Genomic DNA, 23223 nt, shown 5'->3' with positions numbered 1-23223 from the left:
TGTCTTGCAAAGACTCACACGCATGCTTTATGCAACTCAGTTTAACTGATATTTCAGGTTTTTCCATTATCAAGGAAGAGAGAGTTGTACTCTTAGCTTGAGCTGGATCTTGTTAGATAAAACCCTAATGAGGACAAGGCTGTTTATTGTCTTCACTGGAGTTGGGAGCTCAAGCTGAAATACAGACTTATTAGTACTTCTTAATTCAACATTCTGTGTTAAAAGAAATTACACACTGCTATAAGATTTTACCGGGTGTTATTTAACATGATTAAAACCAGACATTTCGTCTAGTGAAGTGAAGAGACTATTCATTAGATAACATCTCAGCTGAAGAGAGTATTCATTAGGTAAAATCTCACTTGAATTTTGCAGTTGTTTTCACTGAAATCAAAGCCATTCACCAGGGTCCCAGCGTGTTCTCTGTGTTGAGGTGGTCCCAAGCTGCATTGCTGAATGTAGACGGTCGCAAAGAATGGTGAAACTTGAAATTAAAGGGAAGTCTAAATTTCTTGCTTTATGGCCTATCTTGTCCATATCTTGCAGTCTTGGGAAGTTTATCCAGCTCTTGCGCAAGTCAATGAGAAAAGTCATGTTGAAATTCGTACCAGGATTAGGTCTGTAGTGTTCAGAGATAAATTCTTAGTTTTTTACCTAAGGCAGGGTCTATGTGTTGTATAAATCAGTGAATTCAGTGGAGCTACGTTGGTTCACATGAGCTTAGGATCTGACCCCATATCCATGTTGCAATTGCAATATTGATCTGTATTAGATAGAAAGAAAGAAAGAAAGAAAGAAAGAAAGAATGAATTTGTATATAGAGGGATTTTTATTGGTCATGTTTGCTTTGAATACAGAGGTCTGTGGTAAATACAAATTGAATCCTTTTCTCGGAAATACAGATAATTTTAAAATTATGGATCCATTACTTGGAGCAAAACTCAAAAGATTGTGTAAATTGTGTTTGCAAAATTCTTAGTCTTTCCCAGATTTTGTTGGTTTGTTATTTGTCTTTGATGGAAAGAAAGGAACAGAACTGTTTGTTCTTAACTCTTTAGTCACTCATACACACCACCATTCTTACTATTTGCAGAAGCTGCTCTTTAATTAAAAGTATGTATATGCCTCTTAATATCCCTCAAAATGATTATGCAATTTAGAAATGGGTTCAAAATAAACTCTCTAGTTCAAATAAAAAAGGAATTTAACACACAGAAACATAAGACTTCAAGAAGACACGTAGACAGCATTCGTCCCTCAAGACAGCATTACTTATGCCTTTACTTCCCTCAGATGTCTATATGTTTTCAGTTTTTAGGGAGGAAATGTTTTGTGAAACTCAGAAAAGAAACGCCATACACTATAAAACTAGTTTGTTCTTTTTCTCTTTGTGAGTTTCATGGCATGAGGTATGTTATCTTGCATACTTAGGTATATTCTTACCAAACAAAGTGGCTCCCAATTTTAAAAAATTGCACAATGCTAATGTTTTCCAATGTATTTATTTATTGCACTTAGGGTTTTTTTAGAAGAACCATTCAGAAAAACCTCCATCCAACCTATTCCTGTAAATATGAAGGAAAATGTGTGATAGACAAAGTAACAAGAAATCAGTGCCAGGAATGTCGCTTCAAAAAATGTATCTTTGTTGGCATGGCAACAGATTGTAAGTATATTTTTCTGTTTTTCTTTCTTTTCTCTTTTTTCTTTTTTAATGTGTTTGTTTGCTTAAAGTATGTTGATTGGTGAAGATTGTTGAAGTAGAGCACAATTACCAGAACTTTCTTGTTTTTAATAACTTGTACTGGAGAATTATGTTTATTACATCAAACCACTTTCATAGGGCTGTAATTTTTTGTTTATCCTTTGCCAGACTGCACCTTCTCCCGGCTTTACCAGGCTGAGTAACAGTAGGAATGTTCACTCTTTGCAGGAGAGGAGGGAGAAATGCATCTGGATGGACAGTTTGCTTTAGAAAAAAACATCTTGTTTAGAAATTTCTGGAGGATGTGAAATTGAATGTCATTGTATGAGTCATCCTGCAGTTGTTTGTTTTATTTTTAGCCCTGAAGAAGTTATCTACTGCAAAGAATTTGACTCTCATTCTAAAGAACTAGAACATATGGCTGTAAGATTAACCCTTAGGGGTCTTCTTTTCTTGCCGTTGCACAAGGATTTACACTGATAACGTCAATTAGTGCAAATGGGAGGAAGTCACATAAATCCCCCTGTGCGTTAATGTTAATGGTTGTTGCCAGCATAATCCTCTGCAGAAAAACTGACAGGAAAACAGGCCCAATAAACAACAGAAAAATACTCTAACTTGGTATTTTTCGTTGGTAATGTAATGTATAACAGCATCTTCTGTCTGGAGGGAAATAGATGAAAAGACACAATTTCATTTTAGCCAGGTAGACCTTCAGGAGAGGGGCTGGATGCCTCTGGGTCACCAGTTTGCCCCAGCCTAGCCTGGTGCGGCAGGCACTGGTGAGCATCAGCCCCGCAGCGGCTGTGCAGAGCCAGAAGTTTCTCTGGGTCTGGTTCTGACCATCAGGTGCCAATACTGTGACGCTGGTATGGACTGTGTGGGCTGCACCTACGTACGCGCCAAAGGCGCTGTGGCTGAGCATGGCAGAGAAGGCTCAAGAAGGCTTTTTCACATCTTTGGGTGAAAATGTGTGAACAGAAGTGTGCAAGCAGGGCTTTCGGTGCACCTACCTGCCTGCCACCAGCTGCGGATCAGAACGGTCCTCCTCCGCTAAAACGGGCCAGCCTGTTCACGTTTGTACAGCAAACAGGATAAACTGTCAGCTCTTGGGGAATGCTACAGAACGGCACCATTTGTAGGGCTTACGGAAAGAGCCGAAGGGAAATTGTTTCTAAGCGTGTCTTACAACAGCGAGTTGAGCCTCCTGTGAATAAGGACTCCAACTCTGTTAAATCCACGCTACCTTCTGCTGGCTTACAAGAACACACTCTACACAATTCAGAGCAGTGAATGTGCCAATACTGCTTTAAAGAAAACAAAAGTGCGTCTTTCCCAACATGGACTACTCCAAGTCCATTAGAGGAGTGCTTTGTCTGAGTCCTTACAAAGCTTTTATGTTTTATTGATGGACTATAACACTGAAGGCAACAGTAGTATCCATTATGTTACCGGAAGGGTAAGTCGTTCTTTGCAATCCAGGCTTCTGAGAAAATGAAGTTTGGAGAGAGAAATCAGAGAACTCTGTCAACTGTGTGTCCTACCAAAGTACTTCTTTACTGATTAGTTAAGGTGTTTGTAATGAATTAGTACCGCAGGCATAGAAAATACCAAAGTTTAGTCAACCTTAAAGAACTTCCTGTCATTTTTATATGCTTTTCCCCCTGCTAGTGGTGTTGGATGACAGCAAGCGGTTGGCAAAGAGGAAGCTGATAGAAGAAAATCGAGAGAAGAGACGTCGGGAAGAGCTGCAGAAAACAATTGGGCACAAACCAGAGCCAACAGATGAGGAATGGGAGCTCATCAAAATTGTTACTGAAGCACATGTGGCCACCAATGCACAAGGAAGCCACTGGAAGCAGAAAAGGAAATTTCTGGTAAGGACTGTAGCCTTTTACACTGCTCTTGGAGCCAGGTTCCTTTTTTCTTCTGAAGTCCCTTCCCAACATTGCAACCCCAAAGAGGATCTATCTGCCAGTGTATTGACATAAGTGAAAAATGGATTATTTTTAAAATTGCTACTTGCTTATTCTTGCCTGAAGCTCAGTGTTTGATCAGACGATGTATTTCAAAAGATAAACAGCATGTTGCTGAGTTAAGGCTCACCCAGCTGGATACTTTTAATGTGCTATGATCAGGAAAAGTAGAAAAATCATTTCACTCCTGATTAACAGCAGTGGCAGTCTATAATGCGTGCCATATCTTTTTTTATATATTGTATCTAAGGATAGTTGTCTTTATTAGGGACTAGCATACAATATATTGTAAGTGTTAAAACAATGTGAAGTTTTATCTGAAAGCTGATACTTTTTATTAATAACTCGTGTTTTTTGCTCCCTTGTTCCAAAGTGAATACATTAATTAAAATAAATTTGGCAAAGAAAAGTTAATTTCAGTGAAAGCAGGATGATACATACATAATAGCACTGGGATTGCAGACTACAAAACGACTTAAGTTTTCAGCCTATAGCCAAGGATCAGAAAATAAATGGTGATTTATGATGCTCAGCCTTAGAAAATGATTTATTTGATTTTTCTAAATTTTTAAAGGAAATAAGTACAGAATACAAAATGCTTATATGGCAAGAAAGAGGGTTTATAGACTGCATGTCAGGAATACACAGGGGTCGTAACAGTTCGTGTATACCAAATCAGATAGAGAATGTTCATTTTTTTGCCAATCTAGGCTCCTGCTGCCTAATTCACCATGGGAATCTCGTCCCACTGTTAAATCGCTAAGAGAAATTATATATTCAAACCAGCTGATCCCGTTTGTAGTGTTTTCTTAATTCCAGTGGCACTGTCTAACTTTCTGTGTGAATGGCTGCATGTTCGTGGTAGCGTGCAGTCGGGAAACCACAGTCAGTGATCACTGGCAAGAAGCAGCAGAGCACTTCCCAGTGGTGCTGCACAGCAAGGTTTGCGGCGCTGGTTTTGGCAGACCAAGAAGCAGCTGCAATAGTGCGTTTGGTTACTTGGGCAGGAGTGCGGTTCTTCCAGTATCTCCTCATTTGGGATAAAGTACGGGGAGCTTGAGGTTCAGGCTGGGAATGAGGACACAGGCAGAAAGCTGGTAGGGACTGGGCTGCATAAAACGTGGTCATTGAGGGACGTCAGGCTCTGGTGACAGTCACAGCAGAGGGGGACCCTCCAACAAAGGGTGCCCAGAGGCAGGACATGAGGTGGTGTAATGACAGGGCTATTGGGAGAGGGGAGGGATAGGGCAGAGGCAGGGGTGGCGGCTGTAACGGATGGTTCAGAAACCAGCTCTGACTTCCACAGCTGGTTCCTAGGCCAGACCAAGCTGCTCTCAGTGCAGCCCTTGATGCAGGGCCTCCTGGTTCTTTGCAGTCCTCACATGCTGAAGCCCAGTGGTTTCAAGGCAAGCATAGGGAGCACACTGACACCTTGCATGAGCGCAGAAGGGAAAGCCCAGGATGACCTGCCAACCCCAGGTGGAAGGGCTTTGAAAGCCTCTGCCAGAAGCTGTTGAAGAGCAAGAGGAGCTGACTGCACACCCCAGGAGCTGTGAGTCAGTCCTTAGGCAGCTGAGGCTGGTTCTTCAACAGCAGGAGCTCCTTTGAGGTCTGGATCTCTTTTCCTATTGAGGTGAGTTAGGTGGCAAGGGCTCTCCAGTTGCATGCCCTTCTGGAGCGCGTTAGCTTTAGCTAGCGATCCTGACTTCTTTTGGCTTTCCCAAGAAAATAATGTTCTCTCTTTTTCTCCCTAACAATGTTATGTGTGGTTTTAAGCATTTGGTCTTCTTGCTTGGAAGTGATGAAGGTTGTTTATCATGAGCACACAGACAATGTGGTTTAGTTTCCCAAGATTCAGGGAGGGAGGGATCCTAGAACTGGGATTACTTAAGTGTTTTAGTAGGAACCGTCAGATAATTGAGCCCAGTCCTCTTCATTGTTCCTTTACAATTGGTGCTTGCTTTATTAACGCATTGCTGAGCTTTTTCTTGAAAGAAGTTAGATTTGGATTCAGATTTGTGACAGAGCTGTGGAAGGATCTTTTATGATGTGTTGCTCTAAAAAACGGGTGAGCACAAGTTTTTATTATAGACAGCACTTTCAGCACCATCCCTCTTTAAGTGCCCTTGTGTAAATGTCATTAAGTCCATCAGTCTTAAAGGCCTTCTTCTCTGGGTTTTATCCAGTTTTTGTCTCTCTAACAAAGTGGAACCTCTGCATGGTGGTTGGCAGGTCTTCTATAACTGTAGAGCCATGCTCAGCAAACAGAACAGCTTTGATAGACCTGATTTTAAAATACATGGTAACATTGATGAGCTGTCATAAAATCAGGTGAACAAGTTGAAGTGCAGTTGGAATAAAAAAAACCACTGCTCGCAGATTCTGCTTGAGTCTACTTCATTGTATATCCCTCTTGAAATACTCAAAATATTATTTTTTTTCTCTCTTGGAGAAGTGTTGGGCTGAAGTCATGCAGAAGGTGATTTTCATCCAAAATTTTACCCAGACAAGTTCAAATTCTAGTCATTTTGTGCAGACTAGCTCTGGGTTAGCCCATTCTTAGTCATCAGTTGGTTTAGCCTAGTTTTGGAAAGAGGCCTTGGCAGTTGCCTGGAGCTCTGTGATACCAGGCAATCTGTTCTTGGGAAGATTTCAGAATTTTGAGTAGGTGAAAGAGCCCAATTCTGCAACGTTCTGAGCATCTTCTCAGGGGTGACAAGTCACCTCAACTCCCTTCACTTTTAGAGAAACCTGAGAGTTCTCAGCACCTGTAAGAAATAAAAAAGTGCCTGTAGTTTTAAGAAAAAAATGCATAGGCTACACCCATAAAATATTCAGATACGGGCACAAGGAAGAAATTACATGTGCAAAAAAATGCAGCTGCCCACACAGGATGGGTAGCAACGTGCCAGTCATCCATTTCTCTGTGCAGTCACCTCTTTCACAAATGCCTTGCAAGCAAATTCACGTTTTGTGGTGTAATGGGCATTACTTACAAAGTGAATAGCGTTATTTTTTATTTTAGCATATCTTCCTTTGCCAAGCAGGACTTTTTGGAGTATAAAATACTTGCTCTAAGATAGATTATTCCTTTAAATATCTTTCTTCATATCCTTAGCCAGAAGACATTGGACAGGCACCAATAGTTAACGCCCCAGAAGGTGGGAAAGTGGATTTAGAAGCCTTCAGCCAGTTTACAAAAATCATCACACCAGCGATTACAAGAGTGGTGGATTTTGCCAAAAAGTTGCCTATGTTTTGTGAGGTAAGAAAACTTCCTTGCAGTCCTCATTTATATGCCTGTTGTTGAAAACTATTCAAAGCACTCCTGGCATGGAACTAAAAAATTCACTATGTTTAAAATCAGAAAAATTAAAGAGACTCAAAATAGATGGGACTAGAATCATCTGGATTTTTATGAGTTTTCATTTTCCTGTGAATACTGAAATCCCGATTTTGTTCATCTGGAAGTCCTCGTGGTTCGTTAGGGACTCGAATATGTCTTTAGAGGTGGCCTTGAACAAAGCAAATGGGCAAAAAGAGACTGTCTAGAAGCATCTTTGATACATTTAATTAGATCTTCCAGCACACAGTTCCCTCTGTGCTTTCTGGCCCCTTGGCAGGTGCAGTATCGTGGAGTTGGGTCTATGCAGTAACTAATTCTTCCAGTTCAGGAAAGCATCCCTTTCCAGGAATGGCACTTGCCTCATTATGTTCCCGAGGCATGCTTTTCCTAACGGGGAGGTTGTGCATAAAAGAGTCTGTAAAAGTAATGGACTATCACTCCAGGTCGATACTCACATGTAAAATATACAGTAAATAGACTTGGTTGCACATAAGGAATACAGGGACCCTAGGCTGATCTCATTTGCACTGAGGTGTCATTTTTATTGCAGGACCAGATGCAATGGCTCATGATATTTTTTTCCTAATTTAAAAAATGTTATCAGAATGGCAGCCTGATACAATGTTTCAGTCTTAATAATCTTACTCATTTTAAGTCTTGCGAGTCCCTTCGGATCCACAACCACGGGATTTTTAGTATGAAAATATCCCACATCCAGCCATGGAAGGATGCCTGCCTGCTCGCCCACGCTGCAGAGCAACACTTGACTCTGCTGGTGAAATGCCAAGTGAATGACATTCAAAATAGGAGTGACCATTATCAACGAGTTCATCAGGCTCCCTAACTCGGGAGCAGTGTTTCCTCCTAATAACTAAGCACCAGTGAGGAAGGACGTTTAAGGCAGCCATAGCATTTTACTCTTGTGTGGCTGGCAGCTTTTCTTTAAGGTCAGTCAAGGAGAGCTATTTATGTCCTCTGGCACCTACAGAACAAGAAGTAAATACCAATAGTTGGCATAGTGTAAATAGCTCTCCCTGGCTAACCTCAGCATTGGCTCCATCAGCCAAGAAAGCATGAAATAGTGGTCAAGCATGAAGATTATAAAATACAAGGAATGTGTCCATAGATCAAGAGGCCCCCGGAGCATTCAGTGTCTGACAGAATCTGTCTCCTCTGATTTGGCGTTTGTTGGTGGGAAGTCGCAGTGACATACCAAGGTAGCCTTTTTAATTTAGAAAGCTTTGCCAGTCACACACAGACTGCAGTGCCCATCTGACATCTCCTACCCCTCCTGGCTACCATGGGCCCACTTGTGTCAGAGCCGGGCAGGAAGCATGGATGAAGAACTCAAGGCGTCGTTGGGCATGACCTCTGTAGGTTATGCAGCTCAGCTAGGACACGCTTTGTTTTCAGCTGAGCCACTGTGTAAACCTGACACCTGTATACAGCAAGGTCTGATGGCAGAGTGAGGGACAACTCCTGAATGCAAAGGTATAGGACAGCTGTCCTCCGAGCTGTCATATAGCTCCTGCTGTAGCATAAAGAAAATGACAAATGTTTCCCCTTTTTGAAGGGCGCTGTCTTCTTAACTTTATTTCATTTATGTTTTTTAACCCATATCTTTTCTCAGAAGCAACACTGTGTGGGCTGTGTGTTTGTTTATGGGAAAAAGCCCTCCTTTCTCCCATCGGACCTGCAGAGCATTTAAACATTATCCTGGTTTTTAATTTCCACAGATTCTCAGGCTGAGAGTGCAGTAAATCTCAATGTAGGAGGGGCAGGGCCTCTCACATATCCACAGCCCCTTTTCCTTCTTTCTCTCTCCTTTGGACACATGCACAAGACAGCAGAGCAGTTTGAGTGCCCAGCTTAGTTCACGTGCATCCATTGGCCTGTGCCTCAAAGCAAGAATCTAGCCCTGGAGTAATTGAAGTACAAGAAAAACTTATTTCCTTCTCAGCATTTCTGCTGTTGTTTCCTTCTTGCATTCCCTTCTGCTTAGAAAATGAAGATTGAGGGACACTTAATGAGTCTGATGTGAGTTTAGGTGTCACAGGCATCAGTGGTTCTTGGGTAAGGCGGTGTAAATACCCTTCTAGGTATCTCAGCTCACCTCAGCTGCATGGTGCTGCGTTACACATGTGATGGCTGCCAGTGTCTCCCACCAAGGTGAGCACCTCAGGTTCCCACCTTTTGCTTTTTCTCCCTGCAGAGAGAGAAGGAAAGGACAGCACGTGGCACATAATCAGTCACATTTGTTGACCTCAGTCCTGGAAGGTGCTCTGGTAGCAACTCAGGTGATGAATCTAGTATTGAAACCTGCATAGTCAGGAGCAGAACTGACATTCAAGACCCCTGTCTTTGGTAACTGCTGCTACTGGCAGATAAGACCTGTGGCCTGGCATCCGTGAAACAGGTGTCCTATGTGTCCTATGTGTCCTTCAGAATTAGGAAAGCAGATGAAGGATGGACATAGTCAGATCACCACTACCTTAAGGAAGTTTTAAGGAGGTGCAAGTAGGAAGAGAAATGCCCATGAGTTTAATGGCTCACTAATAAAACAGCTGAAGCGTCGTGAAATATCTTCCTTACTGTTACCTGTCTGTTTCTCATTCACCATTCTTCCTTCTCCTTAGTCTTTTTTTCTTCATTTCTCTTTTCCCTTCTCCCTTCCTTTCTTTCATGTCCCTTTTTTCTCTGCAGTTACCTATTCCAATATTTCTTTGTGGTTGCTGCCACACATCTTTTTCTTTTTTTTTTTTTTTAATTATTTTTATTTCTTACTCTGTGTCTTTCCCTACTTCAGTCTCAGCAGCCCAACAGTGGCGTCATTGTTGGGTAGCGAGACTACCACTGTGCCTGTGCAGCCTTCCCTGTGCTGCTGCTGAGCTGAGTGTGATCCGCAGAGAAAGTGATTTGCCCTGAACAGGATGAGTCATTTTTCTTCTGTATCAAATACTTTACACCTGAAGTTGGCATTGCTGGGAAAATAGTTGCATGATTCAAATCATTTTTCTGTCTGGGGCTGGCTTTGTGCTTAAAACTCTTCTCTAACAGGCAACTGCTTTCTACTTGCATGAGGTAGCTGGCATCCACTCTACATCATTTTACACCAAATCAGTATACTTGCTTTGTGAGTACACAGCTGCCATGTAAATCAGTAGTTGGTAGGTTTTCTGTGTTCATTTTGAATTGCAAATCAGGTAAATATAACTTTATATGAATCAGAAATTGTTGGATTTTTGCTTTCTTTCAATCCAAGTAGTAATGAGTTGCTTTTTCATATACGTGACCACTTTGTTCATTTAGTGACAGTCTCAAAATAGTCTTGGTGGTTTTTGCTATCATTGAATTACCTATGAAAATATAAAGACATGCTTCTGTGCTTCACAGAGCACATTCTCCTCATGTGTCAGCATCCTGGTGACACTCTATAAATACAGAACCTACGTTCACCAATTCAGACAGCTTAACTTTTTTTAACGTTGTAGAAAAGACAGGTCTAGCCACGTGCCCTGAAGATCACGGCTTATGCACCAGCATAAAAGCTGGACCTGTACCATAGATTTTCTGTCTGTCCAGCCATAATCTAGGGAGTCTAGGCAGATCAGCCTTCATAGGCTAAATATAGCTTAGTAAATGCTCTGTTGTTTAAATGAGCAGTGAGAATTAAGAGCACACGCCCTATTGATCCAAGGGTATCTCTTCTAGCTACAAAAATTTATTTCATTCCTTTTATTTAAAAAGCAGTTCACTCCTATGGACCTTCCCAAACGTTTTTCTTTTCCTCTGGTCAGGTAGGAAATAAGCATGGCTGGCGGTGAGTTTAACTGGGATGGCTGAGGTCTGTACCAACCCCAGTTATAGTTTATTCTGTTTCCTAAATTGTAAGCTGAGGGAGTAGAAGAGAGAAGGGTGAGCAGCTGAGAACAGTGACCACTTCAGCCATCTCAGTTAGATCCACCCCTGATGGGAGACAAAGCTAACAGTATATGTCACCACCAACCTGGCACCTGACAGGTCTGCTTCACCCTCCACACTTTGTGAAATGTTATTCAAAATGGAAAGCTACGTTCTTAGGGTTTATTGGACTTAACTTTATAATGCTCCCACAAACTGAGTGATCCCATGGAGAGCAGCACTTCTGCAAGTTGGGTCACTTCATTGCAGCATCTGAACCAGCTTGGTTTGCTTTGAGTCTTTTGCCCAGGACCACTTGGCTACTGCTGTGTCATCACTAGATTTCCTAAGAGTGTGTGTGGATGTTAACCTGCCGTCAGTTTCTGGACACAGGAATGTGAGTCTTGGAGGTTTCTGCGGTGCACTGGAACTAGTCGGTCAGCAGTGTGTTTGGAGGGTAGTGTCCTGTGGTGTGAACTGCAACTTCATGCTCATGGATTTAATGTAGTTGTAAGACCAACTCAGTTTGAAAAGCACATGTTTTTTCTTTACTGTTTATAATTTCTGCAGCTGCCATGTGAAGACCAGATCATCCTTCTGAAAGGCTGCTGTATGGAGATAATGTCCCTCCGAGCAGCAGTTCGCTATGACCCCGAGAGTGAGACTTTAACACTAAATGGGGAGATGGCGGTGACAAGGGGCCAGCTGAAAAATGGGGGTCTTGGCGTAGTGTCTGATGCCATTTTTGACCTGGGCATGTCTCTTTCTTCATTTAACCTGGATGACACCGAGGTTGCCCTTCTTCAGGCTGTTCTGCTCATGTCATCAGGTGAGAACAGAAATCTGTTGGGACTCCAACCAATTTGAAACTCTTTAGCCTTTTGTCACAAGCCTCTTTTTAAAAGAAATGGGTATGTTAGATCATAGAATTATAGAATCATAGAATGGTTTGGGTTAGAAGCGACCTTAAAGATCATCGAGTTCTAACCCATCTGCCATGGGCAGGGACACCTCCCACTGGACCAGGTTGCTCAGAGCCCCATCCAGCCTGGCCTTGAACACTTCCAGGGATGGGACATCCACAGCTTCCCTGGGCAACCTGTTCCAGTGCCTCACCACCCTCACAGGAAAGAATTTCTTCCTGAGATCTAATCCAAATCTCCCCTCTTTCAGTTTAAAACCGTTACCCCTTGTCCTATCGCTCCACTCCCTGATAAAGAGTCCCTCCCCATCTTTCCTTTAGGCCCCCTGTGGTGCTGACCAGAGTAATGTGGAAGAAATTCTCTCTCAAAATCCCAATGCAGCTTAGAACTGGTTTGGTAAGCACTAGGAAAAAAAAATCAGGGTGTACAGAAAGATGGGCATGAAAGTGGCTTTGGTAACACACCTTGCTCGTTTTAGATCTCAGAAAGGAGGCAGGGATGATCATCAGGAAAAAAAACAGATGTGGCTCTGAGCCAATTTGCCTTGAATGAAAATCTGATAATTTAGAACCAGCTGTCCTTAAAATAAGTTCCCTTTTCCCCTAGGTACTGTCAAGCACTGGGTGGGAAGTTCGTACACATTTCCATCAGTCTCATATGCTTAGCTTGACCTGCCTTCTTGTTTCCCTACTTAACACCACCACCACTTGCTAATGGGCATTTGAGAGCTGTGCTGTTTCCCCACACTGGGACCATTTGCAGCTGGTCTCTTGGTGGTGTCACACAGAAGCCGCACAGACCATTTCATGTGATTTCCAGAGTTTCATGCCTTCTTAGATCGAGTATGTTTTCAAATATGCTTCCACTGACTGTGCCAGCCCAAAGAGGAAATTCCATCCTTGGGCAGTGGCAGATTTGGCAAGGTTTTGTTTTAAGACCACTTTGAAGATTGGGCACTGAATAACAATACATAGACAGTGATTTACAAGCATAAACTGTGTCTGAGACAGAAAGGTTTCCACATCAATCACAGCACCTGACCTTCCCAATCAAAACATTTTGATTTCTTTTTAGTTCCCTACACAGTGATACACGAGTAGGGGTTTCAGAACGCAGTTCAGAGGACCTGCTTTTCCAGAAGTGTCTCCTGAAGAGGGACTTGTGAAAGGAGCTTTCCCAGCGCCCATCTGGGTGCCGATTCAGACCATCGGCCAGACTTTTGGCCTTTGCTGTTCCTTGGTGCTCCATAACAGTTTCCTTTGCAGCTCACCTATGGATCAAATCTTGATCAAAGCATTGGTCAGACTGCAGAGAAACAGATAGGAAAGAACTATAATTTAGATATCTGACAAGGAATTTTTTTTAGTTCTTTATTAGTTGTTTTACAGAAAGGTATAGGTAGAAGCCTTAGCTGAGATCAAGGATCTGTTGCTTTAGTCACTGTAAGGAAACACTTCCCAAACAGCTATACTCTAAATAGGCAAAGCAGGCAAAGGATGAAGAAAGGAAGGATAATCTCCTCATCTTAACACGGATAGTACTGATAAATGAGGCGTCCAGAGTCAAAGAAGTTGTTTGTGGCAGAGACAGATGTCCTTGGTCTCCATCCTTTCTTTCCTAACAATAGAATTGTCCTATTTTTCCTGATTTATGATCAGGAATTCATTAAAGTAAATAAGTAATAACAATAATTCCGCTTCTTTGTATCTACAGATCGCCCAGGCCTTGTTTGCGTCGAGAGGATAGAAAAGTGTCAAGAGGGTTTCCTCCTGGCATTCGAACACTACATTAATTACAGAAAACACCATGTTTCACACTTTTGGCCAAAACTGCTGATGAAAGTGACAGACCTGCGAATGATCGGAGCCTGCCATGCCAGCCGCTTCCTGCACATGAAGGTGGAGTGCCCCACAGAACTCTTCCCTCCGTTGTTCCTGGAAGTGTTTGAGGATTAGAGAGACTGGAGCGGTTCTCCGCACCCCCCGTCGCACTACTGGCTGTCATTTCATCCCATTGCCCGGCTCTTCTCACCTCTGTTTCTTCTTCTTCTTCTTCTTCTTCGTCTTCTTCTTCTTCTTCTTCTCCTTCTTCTTCTTCTTCTTCTTCTTCTTCTTCTTTCATTCTCTTGTTTCTTGAGGCGGGGTTGGGTTTTTGTTTGGGTTTTTGTTTGGGATTGCTGGGGGGCCGTTGTATACACATGGATGAAAACATCCTTTTAATGCGGGTACTTGTGACTATTGCAATTTGTTCTTCAGTCCTTTGATGTGAATGCTTTGACAGCTTAACAGTGAAAATACAAACAGACCAGTCTCATTCACCAGCACTTGCGTGGTCACCAGCTCACACACATCATTGCTTGGAAGATATGGGAGAGAAATTGAAATGGCAGAAAATAAATTGGCCTCCAAGTTAAAACAGCTATTGTTAATTTGACCCTGGCAATTCTGTCTAGTATTACCTCATTTTGCAGGGCACAAGAGAGCAATTCATGAGATGAAATTTCTAGTCTTCGCGGTTGTTTCTATTGTAACTATCACCATTATGGTCTAGGATCTTCATCATCATCAAGATCCCATCATTATCTGAGGATTGTTCCAGCAGACACGGCTTAACTGTGCCCCATAAATCAAGTACTTAAAATAATGCAGAGTGTTAGAAGGGACTGACTCTTTTTTTTCCATGTGTATAAGAAAGTAAGATCCTTCGGTTCTTACTACATTTGAACTCCAGGTAACTTCACTGGAAGGTCTGTTGCGGTCAGGAGGGGAATTTGATCCTCTGAGGTGCTTTTCCTGCAAGTGGAGAGGTCTGCTTTTCCTGAGGTGCATGGAAAATTCGTCACTCTAAAGGAGACGGCTCTCTGTCAGGATAGCAGGCTTTCCTCGGAGTTATTCAGGGATGTGAATGATCACAGAATGAGGACAAGGAGAACGAAACATACGGGGTGACCTTCAGATGGGACAGAAACCAGCTGTGTTAGTAACAACACTCAAGACTGTACAGCTTTATCCCAGTAATACAAGTAGTGTTACTTGGCAGTAATCTTTTGTTTTATATATATATATAAAGTTTATATGCACGTATATATATAATTTTATATATATATAACTACAAATCTTCAGCAGATGTCTTAAACATTTTCCCATATTTTTATCTTCTCCCTCTCTCCGTCTCTCACCCTCTCCTGTGCGTGTGTGCGTTTATATGTGTTGATCAGCTAGGTTCTCTCTCTTTGGTGTCTGCGTGTGTTACGTTTGGCTAGATTCTCTCTTGATTCCTTTAATTTATTTCCACTAACTGCACTAGCAGGAACTGAATGGAGCAATGACAGGATGTCCTGCTGCCGAAATCTGCAAGCCAGTACTCACAATCCTGGAATGTTTGGGGGCCGGTGATGAGGGCATTATAGGAAGAGGTTCCTCTCTGTCATCCATCTCCATGCAGGGGTGTTGTCCCTGGGTTTTTTTTAAACTTGATATTAAACCATTCTCTGAATTTGTATGATACATCAAAAGCATCCTTCTGTTCTTCCTGGGAACCAGAGTCTTAGTTCACGTATTTCGCACTTCCTCATACCCCACGTTCTTTTGTGTTGTGCATTCATTTGTACCAGTTTCTTTCTCTGCTATTTATTGATACATTTGCCTGGCAAGTCAGTGGGCATTGTTAGGGTGGATGTTTTGACTTGGAAAGTTCATGGCCCATATCTAAACCCATATGTTATGTGTTTATCCCCTCATGAAAGTATGATACTCAGGAAAACTTACCTTGTAGGTGGAACACAATGTGTGTGTGTCAGGGGTTAAATTCTTTCCTCCTCTCTTTCCCTACATCATCGATAAAACATCTGGAGTGCTATTGGCTATGTTTTCAGGGACGTGGAATCTTGTTCTCCCTGTTCTTGATGCACCTGTGATCAGTTGTGAGCGCTGATGTTATCACTTAGGGGTTTGTACCCATCATTTTGTGAGAATATAAAACAAAATGGGATGTATAGGGATGTTTTTTTTGCAGGTAGAAAGGAAGACAGACCATTGGAAATTTGTTCCTAAATGTTTGCTGAAGTTGAAGAACCTCTGTTGTGGGCTGTGTTTGCTCCATTTCAAAGCATATGTCTTAACAACATCAGTCTCTATCCAAAATCCTTGTAGAGCACTGCGTCTTGGGGACAAGGAGTTAGAAACTTTCTAGCTTTTTGGAACGAGAGGCCAGACAATGTGATGAACTCGCGTGTACTCATGCAGAATCTCAGATGAGCAGCATCCATAATCAGTCAGTCAGTCAGAGCAGTGAAGAGTGCTAAATACCTGATTTGGCGCTGGCTTGGTAGGGAACTGATAGCATATATGGAAAGCAAAAAACCAGCTAATCCGTTACTTGCATCTATACCCACAATGGCTTGCAAAGAGAAAAGAAATGTGCGTGTCTTTTGGAGTTCTGTTCTGCTAGAGATCTGAGGATGGCATTCCTCCTGAAGCCAGTCCACATATCTCACCTGGTTGCTAAACGTGAGCTTGAGTTAGTGTACAAGCTTTGACTGTGCTGCAGATGAGACCCGGGAGAAAAAACATGACATTTCTCTTAGTAATATTCCCGGTGATCTCACTACTACAAGGTCCATGATGCTTCATGTATTTTTCAGAGCTTCAGTTCCTGGAGTTGTGCTGCTGCTTGAGAGGTTCAGTCTGTCATTAAGGTCAACAATTCTTATCCTTTGGGTGACCAAAAAAATCAGTAGCCTAAACGTTAATTATTCAGATGGGAAGTCACTATCCAACAGGGATTTAGCTCGTAACTACTGAGGCCCTCACAACTGGCTTTTGAACACTTGGGATTGTTAGGACTACATTAATAAAAAAATAAATAAAGATCAGAGGTTAGGAAAAAAGTTAGTTACTGGATTGACTTGGGGAACCAGCAAGAGATGAAAGAACTTGAAGTGCTCTGAACAGAACTGCAGTTTGAGACAGTGCTGAGAATTAACACTTTGCACACTGGCTGCTGTAAAAATCATTGCTCATACAGCAACTTGTCCCCAAGGTCTACCTGGCAAGTTACAAAGTTTTCAAACACAGCCTGCATAAATAGTTGTCTGAATTTGGGCAGGTAAGCTGCATTTAGGCATCCGAGCTAATGGTCTGGCTTCCCAAGATGCTGATGCCGTTTGGAGTTGTGGTTCCTCAGGGTTCAGAAAAATCAGGCCTCTTTCCTTAGGTGACTGCAGATGGACTGAAGTGCCTAAAATCAGGCAACGACTTTGACAGGTTTGGCAGTGCTTTAAGCAGAAAGGACATATGTCAACATACTTTTCTAGCTTTTTAGGTAAGCTGGAATCTGGCACTGATTAACAGAGGGGGATTAGTAGTATTCCTCAATTGAAAACTAAGACCAAGCTCTTAGTTTGACACATTTGATGTACTGACATCTAATGGCCTCTGATCTCCTGTCAGTCTTACTTTGTGTGATTTCATTGACTCCCTCAGTACGACTCCTGATTTATATGATCACGAGAGCAAAACCAGAACACACGAGGGTGATCTTGTAGACTCTTACCAGTGGATACTGACCTCAGTCCTACAAAGACAGACTTGCTTTTAAATATTGGTGGTCTCAAGGGGTTGAGCCACTGGATTGACCATCTGAGTGGCAGACGTCAGTGCTGCAGTCAGCACCCTTTGGGGTAACTGGCCTTTTGAGTGAAATAACGAACGTGCACTTTCCAGTGCAGTCCAGAGTCTCGTTTCTGATGGTGCCATGTAACTCTCACGTTTCCTTTGTGGTCTACGCGTGGGTCTTGCGTAGAAGGTTCTTCCTGTCAAACCTGATGTCACCGTCCATGGTTTTGCCCTGAGTAACACGTGCATTTAGATACTCATTTTATGTGTAATCTCAGTTAAGTTATGATATTTATAATGACATATATAGTGCGTGATAATGATTTTTGTTTACATTCTGCCAAAACGTAGACGTTAGAGTTAGACCTCCAAGGTCCAAAATCATCCTTGAGCAGACTGCTTGCTTCTTCAGAGGCAGGCATCAGGAAGAGGAAAAAAACTGTCCAGAGAGACCATTTATATCAGAAATCTGCCAAGACAGGGCTGTTGATCACAAGCGGAGCATGTCGTTGCTAGTGATGTATTTTTATGCTATGGAACTCTAACCTGTATGTGTCATATTGACTTTTTGCTGCATGAATCATAAATTATAAAAATCAGTCTTACGGTTTTGAGATGTAGCCAGCATTCCTAAGGCTAAACCTTTTTCATTGACAGAATCAAAATCCACAACCAAGGAACGTATTCCTCTCGCTGTGAGAGCGATTGAAAGTGTTCAGCATTTTCACAAAGGAAGAGGCGACCGGACCTCTTAATGTGTCTTGTTATCGTGATCATCTGGAAATGATTGCCAGACGTTTCCTTTTGATACAGCAATGAAGTGATCCATATTTAAATTTTATAGAGAAAATTTTATTCTAGTGTGATAGAGATTTATTTTCCACTTAAAAGACTCGAAGCGGTGTGAGCACATTTTTTTACTATGGTATATTTTTGCTTTAAAATTAAAAACAAACAAAAAAAAAAAGGTTTGGCCTTATCACGAAGTTTTAGTGTGTCGTATAGATGTTAGCAAATGCAAAGAGTAAGCATTATTTGTGTGTATCCACATTGACTGATGTCGCCTTCAAAAAGCAATATTGTGCAGGTAATAAGTTGTTTGTGACTGTCCATTGCACAGTTTACCTTCTTCAAAAGCTAACCTTGTTTATGCACAAGACAATCAAATGTAAATCTACATCAGCATCCGGGTGTAGATTAAATTTATGTAAATTACTGAGCACAATGTAAAACATTAAAAGACACTTTATTTAATTACACATTTAATGTTGGTAAAGATAGTATCAGGGCATGAACTAGCTGACATACTGTAATTTCTTTTTCTCTTTTCCTACTTCCTTAGCACTCTTCAGTTTTAGTTTGCTCATAAATACATCAAATTAGGCGTTCATAATTTTTTTTTTTAAGAGAAGGGTGGTGTTTGGGGTGTTTATTTGTTTTCATGAAGTTGGTTGGGAGGACTTCTTACTTTGTCTATGAGGTTTGTGGGTTTTGCTTATTTGGCTTATTTTTTTATATCAGTTTCGTGCCCTGAGGGTAAGGCAAACATTACACCGTACAGTAAAAAACAAAGTACCTTGGATGATGTATTTTTTTGCAAACAGTGTTAAGAGTTATGCTAGATTGGTAATATTTTTTCAGCCTGAAATATATTAAAAAAAAAAAAATCTGTGATCACAAATGTTTTAAACTATCTAAAGAGAAAATTTGTATATTTGGGGAAGAAAATAATTTTTACATAGCTTTTGTATGCAGATATTAAAATGTAATTATGAATATAGTGGGCATAGATAACTGTGTAAGCTTGACTTCTAAAAAAGAAAAAGCTTATAACTGAAAAAATGGTCCTGGTGTCTCCTTCTCTTTTCTCGCAGGCTCTTTTTGGCAGCTCTGTCGCACACTTCCAAGCTGCTGGAATGGGAAAAGTAGGACCCGGAGCACAATGTTGTATCAGCTCTAACCTGTTCACGTTTCTACCCTCCTTCTAATCCCTTTCATCACCCACTTCATATCTTATCTCCTCTCCTCCCCTCCCTCGGGCACCCAGCCAAAGGTTTTCACTTCCCCACTGTTCACGTCAGCCAAACTTCATTCCCTCCAGTGAACTGGCTCTTGATTTATGTCTCGCTCAATTACATTTTTTATGGGAACGCCCTTTCTTTCCTTCTCTGTTCCCAGTCTAGACAGGGATGGTGTGACAGGAGCAATAGGCTTCCCCTCTCTTCGCACTTCCCATACCTCAGTCTCCTACCTTTGGAGAAGGTCTCCTTGTTCAGCTGATCTCTTTGTTCTCATGTTCCTTTGCAGTTTTCGTTTCTACTCCAAGTCTTTCATTCCCCTCAGGAAGACAAGCGAGACCTAGAGCCTGGATCCAAATTCGCTTCTTGACCTCTCCCAGGTGGGAAACCTATTTAAGGCTGTTGCTTCACGGTGGTTGCCACAGGCATTTGCCGGCTGACTGCCAGCCCCTGCCCCTGCTCCCCTTCCACCTGAGGCGCTGGGAGCCTTCAGATGGACGTTGAGCTCCCTGACCTCCCTCTGCCTGGCGTCGGTGGGAGCTCCTTCCCCACACCAGGCTTGGTGTCCCTGGGGAGCGCCGTGCCGGCACTTCAAGGGTTTGTTCCCACTGTTGCCTGTGGGAATAGGGCCCACCTTCAAAGGCAGAAGCTCCATGTAAAGAGCCTAAAGGAAAGCATGAAATCCATGCTGTCCCTTAAATTAAATCCCTTTGAGCGCTTCAGTTGAGGCGCCTGAGGGAGGAAGTCTTGCCCAAGCCTCTGGTGGGTCTGCGCTGAGTGAGCAGTGCTGCGGGCTGCTCGGGCTCCCCAGGACCAGCTCTGGAGCGAGGAACCGATCTGCTGCATAACAACAACTTGTTTACTCGGTGTGAAGAAATAATCCCGGTACCACAGACCCCAGTGCATGGGCTGTGGCATTTTCAGGCTTCATTCATTGTCTGTAGTGGTGAAATCTGTGTTTTTCAAAAAACAGTGTGAGGGCTGTGGAGAGGAGCAGTGTTGTGGCAGCGACGTGTTTGGTTCGGTGTATTTCTATCGTTGCAGAGAAGGACATAAAAGGTGGTGAGTTCTGCCCCCTGAGCTCTGGCACTGCCAGCAGGAGCGTGGTCTCCATATGTTGTGAGCTGCCTCATGCGTCCGGAGCCTGTTGTTGACCGTATAGCTGCAGGCTGTCCTTCCTCTTAGTGGCAGGGGATCAAGGCTTTCTCCCCTTGAAAACTGAGCCACCTCTGAAGGATTTTCTCAGATGTGAACTTAGGAGTCTGACATCAAACAGCCACGTCTCTTACACCCATGGGCATGCGTGCTGTGTGGTATTCCCAATAGCATCTATGGTTTCAAAATGAAGCATGTTCATCTTAAGAGTGACTGTGGGTACACCACCTTTGAAATAAGCAAAGGGTTAGTGCAAAAGTCCCTCCACTCTAATCATATTGCATTGCATACTCATTTACAGTTTACCAGGTAGGAAGACTCCTTTCCAGATTGGATCACAGAGCGTCTGTCTCTCGTTCTCTCTCATGCCTGTGTCTGGGGGGAGCACTGGCCCCGCAGGTACTGACTGAAGCGGCTTTGGCAGGCACAAAGAAAATGTGCCGGAAAACAGATCACCATTTGCCAGGGCCAAGGAGCAGATTTCAAGAAGAATTTAAAAAAAAAAAAAATAATGGGGGAGCTCTTTTGAATCATTTATGAGAACTTTGAGACTTCTGAGGTCAAGGAATACTGAGAGATTTAGGGGATCCTGGAGTCAGAGGTCCTGAAGGGAGAAAAAAGGCTCCTAGGTCAGGCTGACCTTGTGATGCCTTGGAAAAGTACAGATTTGGAAAAGTAGTACAAGTTCAGTGCCCTGCTGTGCAGAACCAGTGTGGCCGCCTACAGGGAAAACAAAACAATCTATAGTGGATTGTGTTTGGAAAACTCAGTGTAAAAAAGTAGAAAAGGACATCAGCAAATCAATAGCAAAACCACCAGCGAGTCATTCCGCAAATGCCATTGGAATTTGAATTTGCTGTCCAAGTGGGTATGGGGGCAGCTGTAAGCAGCGTCCCTCTGAACAGAAATGCTCTAGTTGCAAGAAATAAAAGCAGTTTTGCAAAATCCAAAGGAAATCAGTATTTAAAGGGGGAAAAAGTGTTACATGGACCTGCGAGGTCTTTGATATGTGCCTGCTCAGAGGTAAGAGAAAAAAAAAGGTAAGATGTTGTCTTCGCTGGAAAAACTGTAGAAACGGAAAGCTTCACTGCTGATGTAATGTTTAAAATGTAAATGAAAGCTTGGGCATAACTGAATGTGTATATAAAGTTGCAGTAGGTGTTGGCGAGGGCTGAAAAAGCGTCCAAAGTGAAATCTCAAAGACATATTCTCCACTCTAAAGAGTGTGAGCCCAGGAAAATAAAAAGTTATAAAGTCAAAGACCTGAAAGAACCACAAATACAGCAATATCTGAGGATGAGACAATTCCTGGCAAGTGGATAAAGCACTGAAAAAATGGAGACTGATGAAAGAAAGAGGAAACAGCACTATTAGAAGAACCAAAAATCATAACGAAATGCCTGCCCAGGGGTGAGTAATTCAACATGAACAGGGACTTCACATGGTCCAGACAATCCTAGATTTGTTTGCTCATGATGAAAACACGCATGCTGGCTTTAGGCTATTGTTCTCTCTCTCTCCCAGAACTAGTCTTCGTCGGAAATGGCACTGTAAGCTAACCTTGCACCGTGGGTCAGTGTCTACGAAGGTGCACGAGACCAGCTGTGACAGCTGCAGGCGATGGGCTTTGCAGCTTTGTCGAAGAGCGTGGCTGTGGCTGTGTGTTGCACCAGGACGTGCGTAGCCAGGGCGCCGTGGGGACCGGTGGTGTCAAAGCTGTAAGGAAGATACGGAGAGAGGCTGAAGGGTCAAATGTCATCCCCTGCTTTCGCACTGCTAAATTACAGGCTAGCATCCTTCAAGCGGGGACCCTTACTTGATGAAGAGTGAATTGTGTTGAGTTCCCGTGTAGTCAAATTTAAAAAACAAAGCTGGAAATAATTAATGGGTCTGAGAGGCCAAACCTTGTGTCCCCTGACGTCAGAGCTATAGGTAATGGCAAAGACTGAGAGCCAGGCTGTGGTCTTGGTGAAGTTGTTCCTTGCTCCTCCTGTGAAGTGTAGAAGAGACCACAGGTACTGTTGGTTGCTTTCAGAACCATGTGTTTGTCAACTATGATGCAAAAACCTAACCCATGATTTGAAAACAGCACGTCCTGGTGAAGCTGGTCAGAGTCAATAGATGTGGGCAGTGGAGAGCCTCCAAGACACTGAGCTCCCCGGGGAAAGAAATGTATTTTGTTCTTTTGCTCTTGCCCGTACAGATGTAGCCTGGGGTTCTCCAGCTTGACCCCAGAGAGCAGGACACAACCTGCGTTTGGCTGTGCTGTGCAGATGGGTAAGAATTGGGCCATTTTCTCTGTGTGTGCCTTGAGGAGCGGGAGACTTTGGGCATGTAATAGATGGTGAGCCTCTCCGAGAGGTGTGCCAGTGAAGCTGCCACAGCTGCTGCAGGTCCAAAAAAAGCCAGGGCAAGCTCTCCTGTGGGAAGGAAACGCCAACCTCAAGCTGTTTGACCAAGCAGAGAGCAGAGGGACACAGTGGGCAGCTAATAACTGTTGTGCAGCACCTTGCCCAGTAGCTGTGCCCGCCGGCGGTTTGGCTAGCAGCAGCCGACAGAGACCGGCTGACTTATTCCCAGCCAGG

At 42.9% G+C, this 23223-nt stretch overlaps 1 protein-coding gene across 10 annotated transcripts in view; it reads left to right on the top strand.

The window, feature by feature from the left end:
• THRB (thyroid hormone receptor beta) overlaps nucleotides 1-19155 on the top strand; it is a 177513-nt gene extending 158358 nt beyond the window's left edge. For all 10 annotated transcript variants that reach the window (XM_074575034.1, XM_074575035.1, XM_074575033.1 and 7 more), the window contains 5 exons: nucleotides 1519-1666; nucleotides 3377-3582; nucleotides 6800-6946; nucleotides 11498-11756; nucleotides 13564-19155. In XM_074575034.1, coding sequence (XP_074431135.1) covers nucleotides 1519-1666; nucleotides 3377-3582; nucleotides 6800-6946; nucleotides 11498-11756; nucleotides 13564-13805 — 1002 coding nt within the window. In that variant the 3' untranslated portion in view covers nucleotides 13806-19155. The remainder of the gene's footprint in view (nucleotides 1-1518; nucleotides 1667-3376; nucleotides 3583-6799; nucleotides 6947-11497; nucleotides 11757-13563) is intronic.
• Nucleotides 19156-23223: the final 4068 nt, after the last annotated feature.

The sequence above is a fragment of the Larus michahellis genome, chromosome 2 (genome assembly GCF_964199755.1).
Source record: "Larus michahellis chromosome 2, bLarMic1.1, whole genome shotgun sequence".
Lineage (NCBI taxonomy): Eukaryota > Metazoa > Chordata > Aves > Charadriiformes > Laridae > Larus > Larus michahellis.
This window is presented reverse-complemented; position numbering and strand designations above follow the sequence as displayed.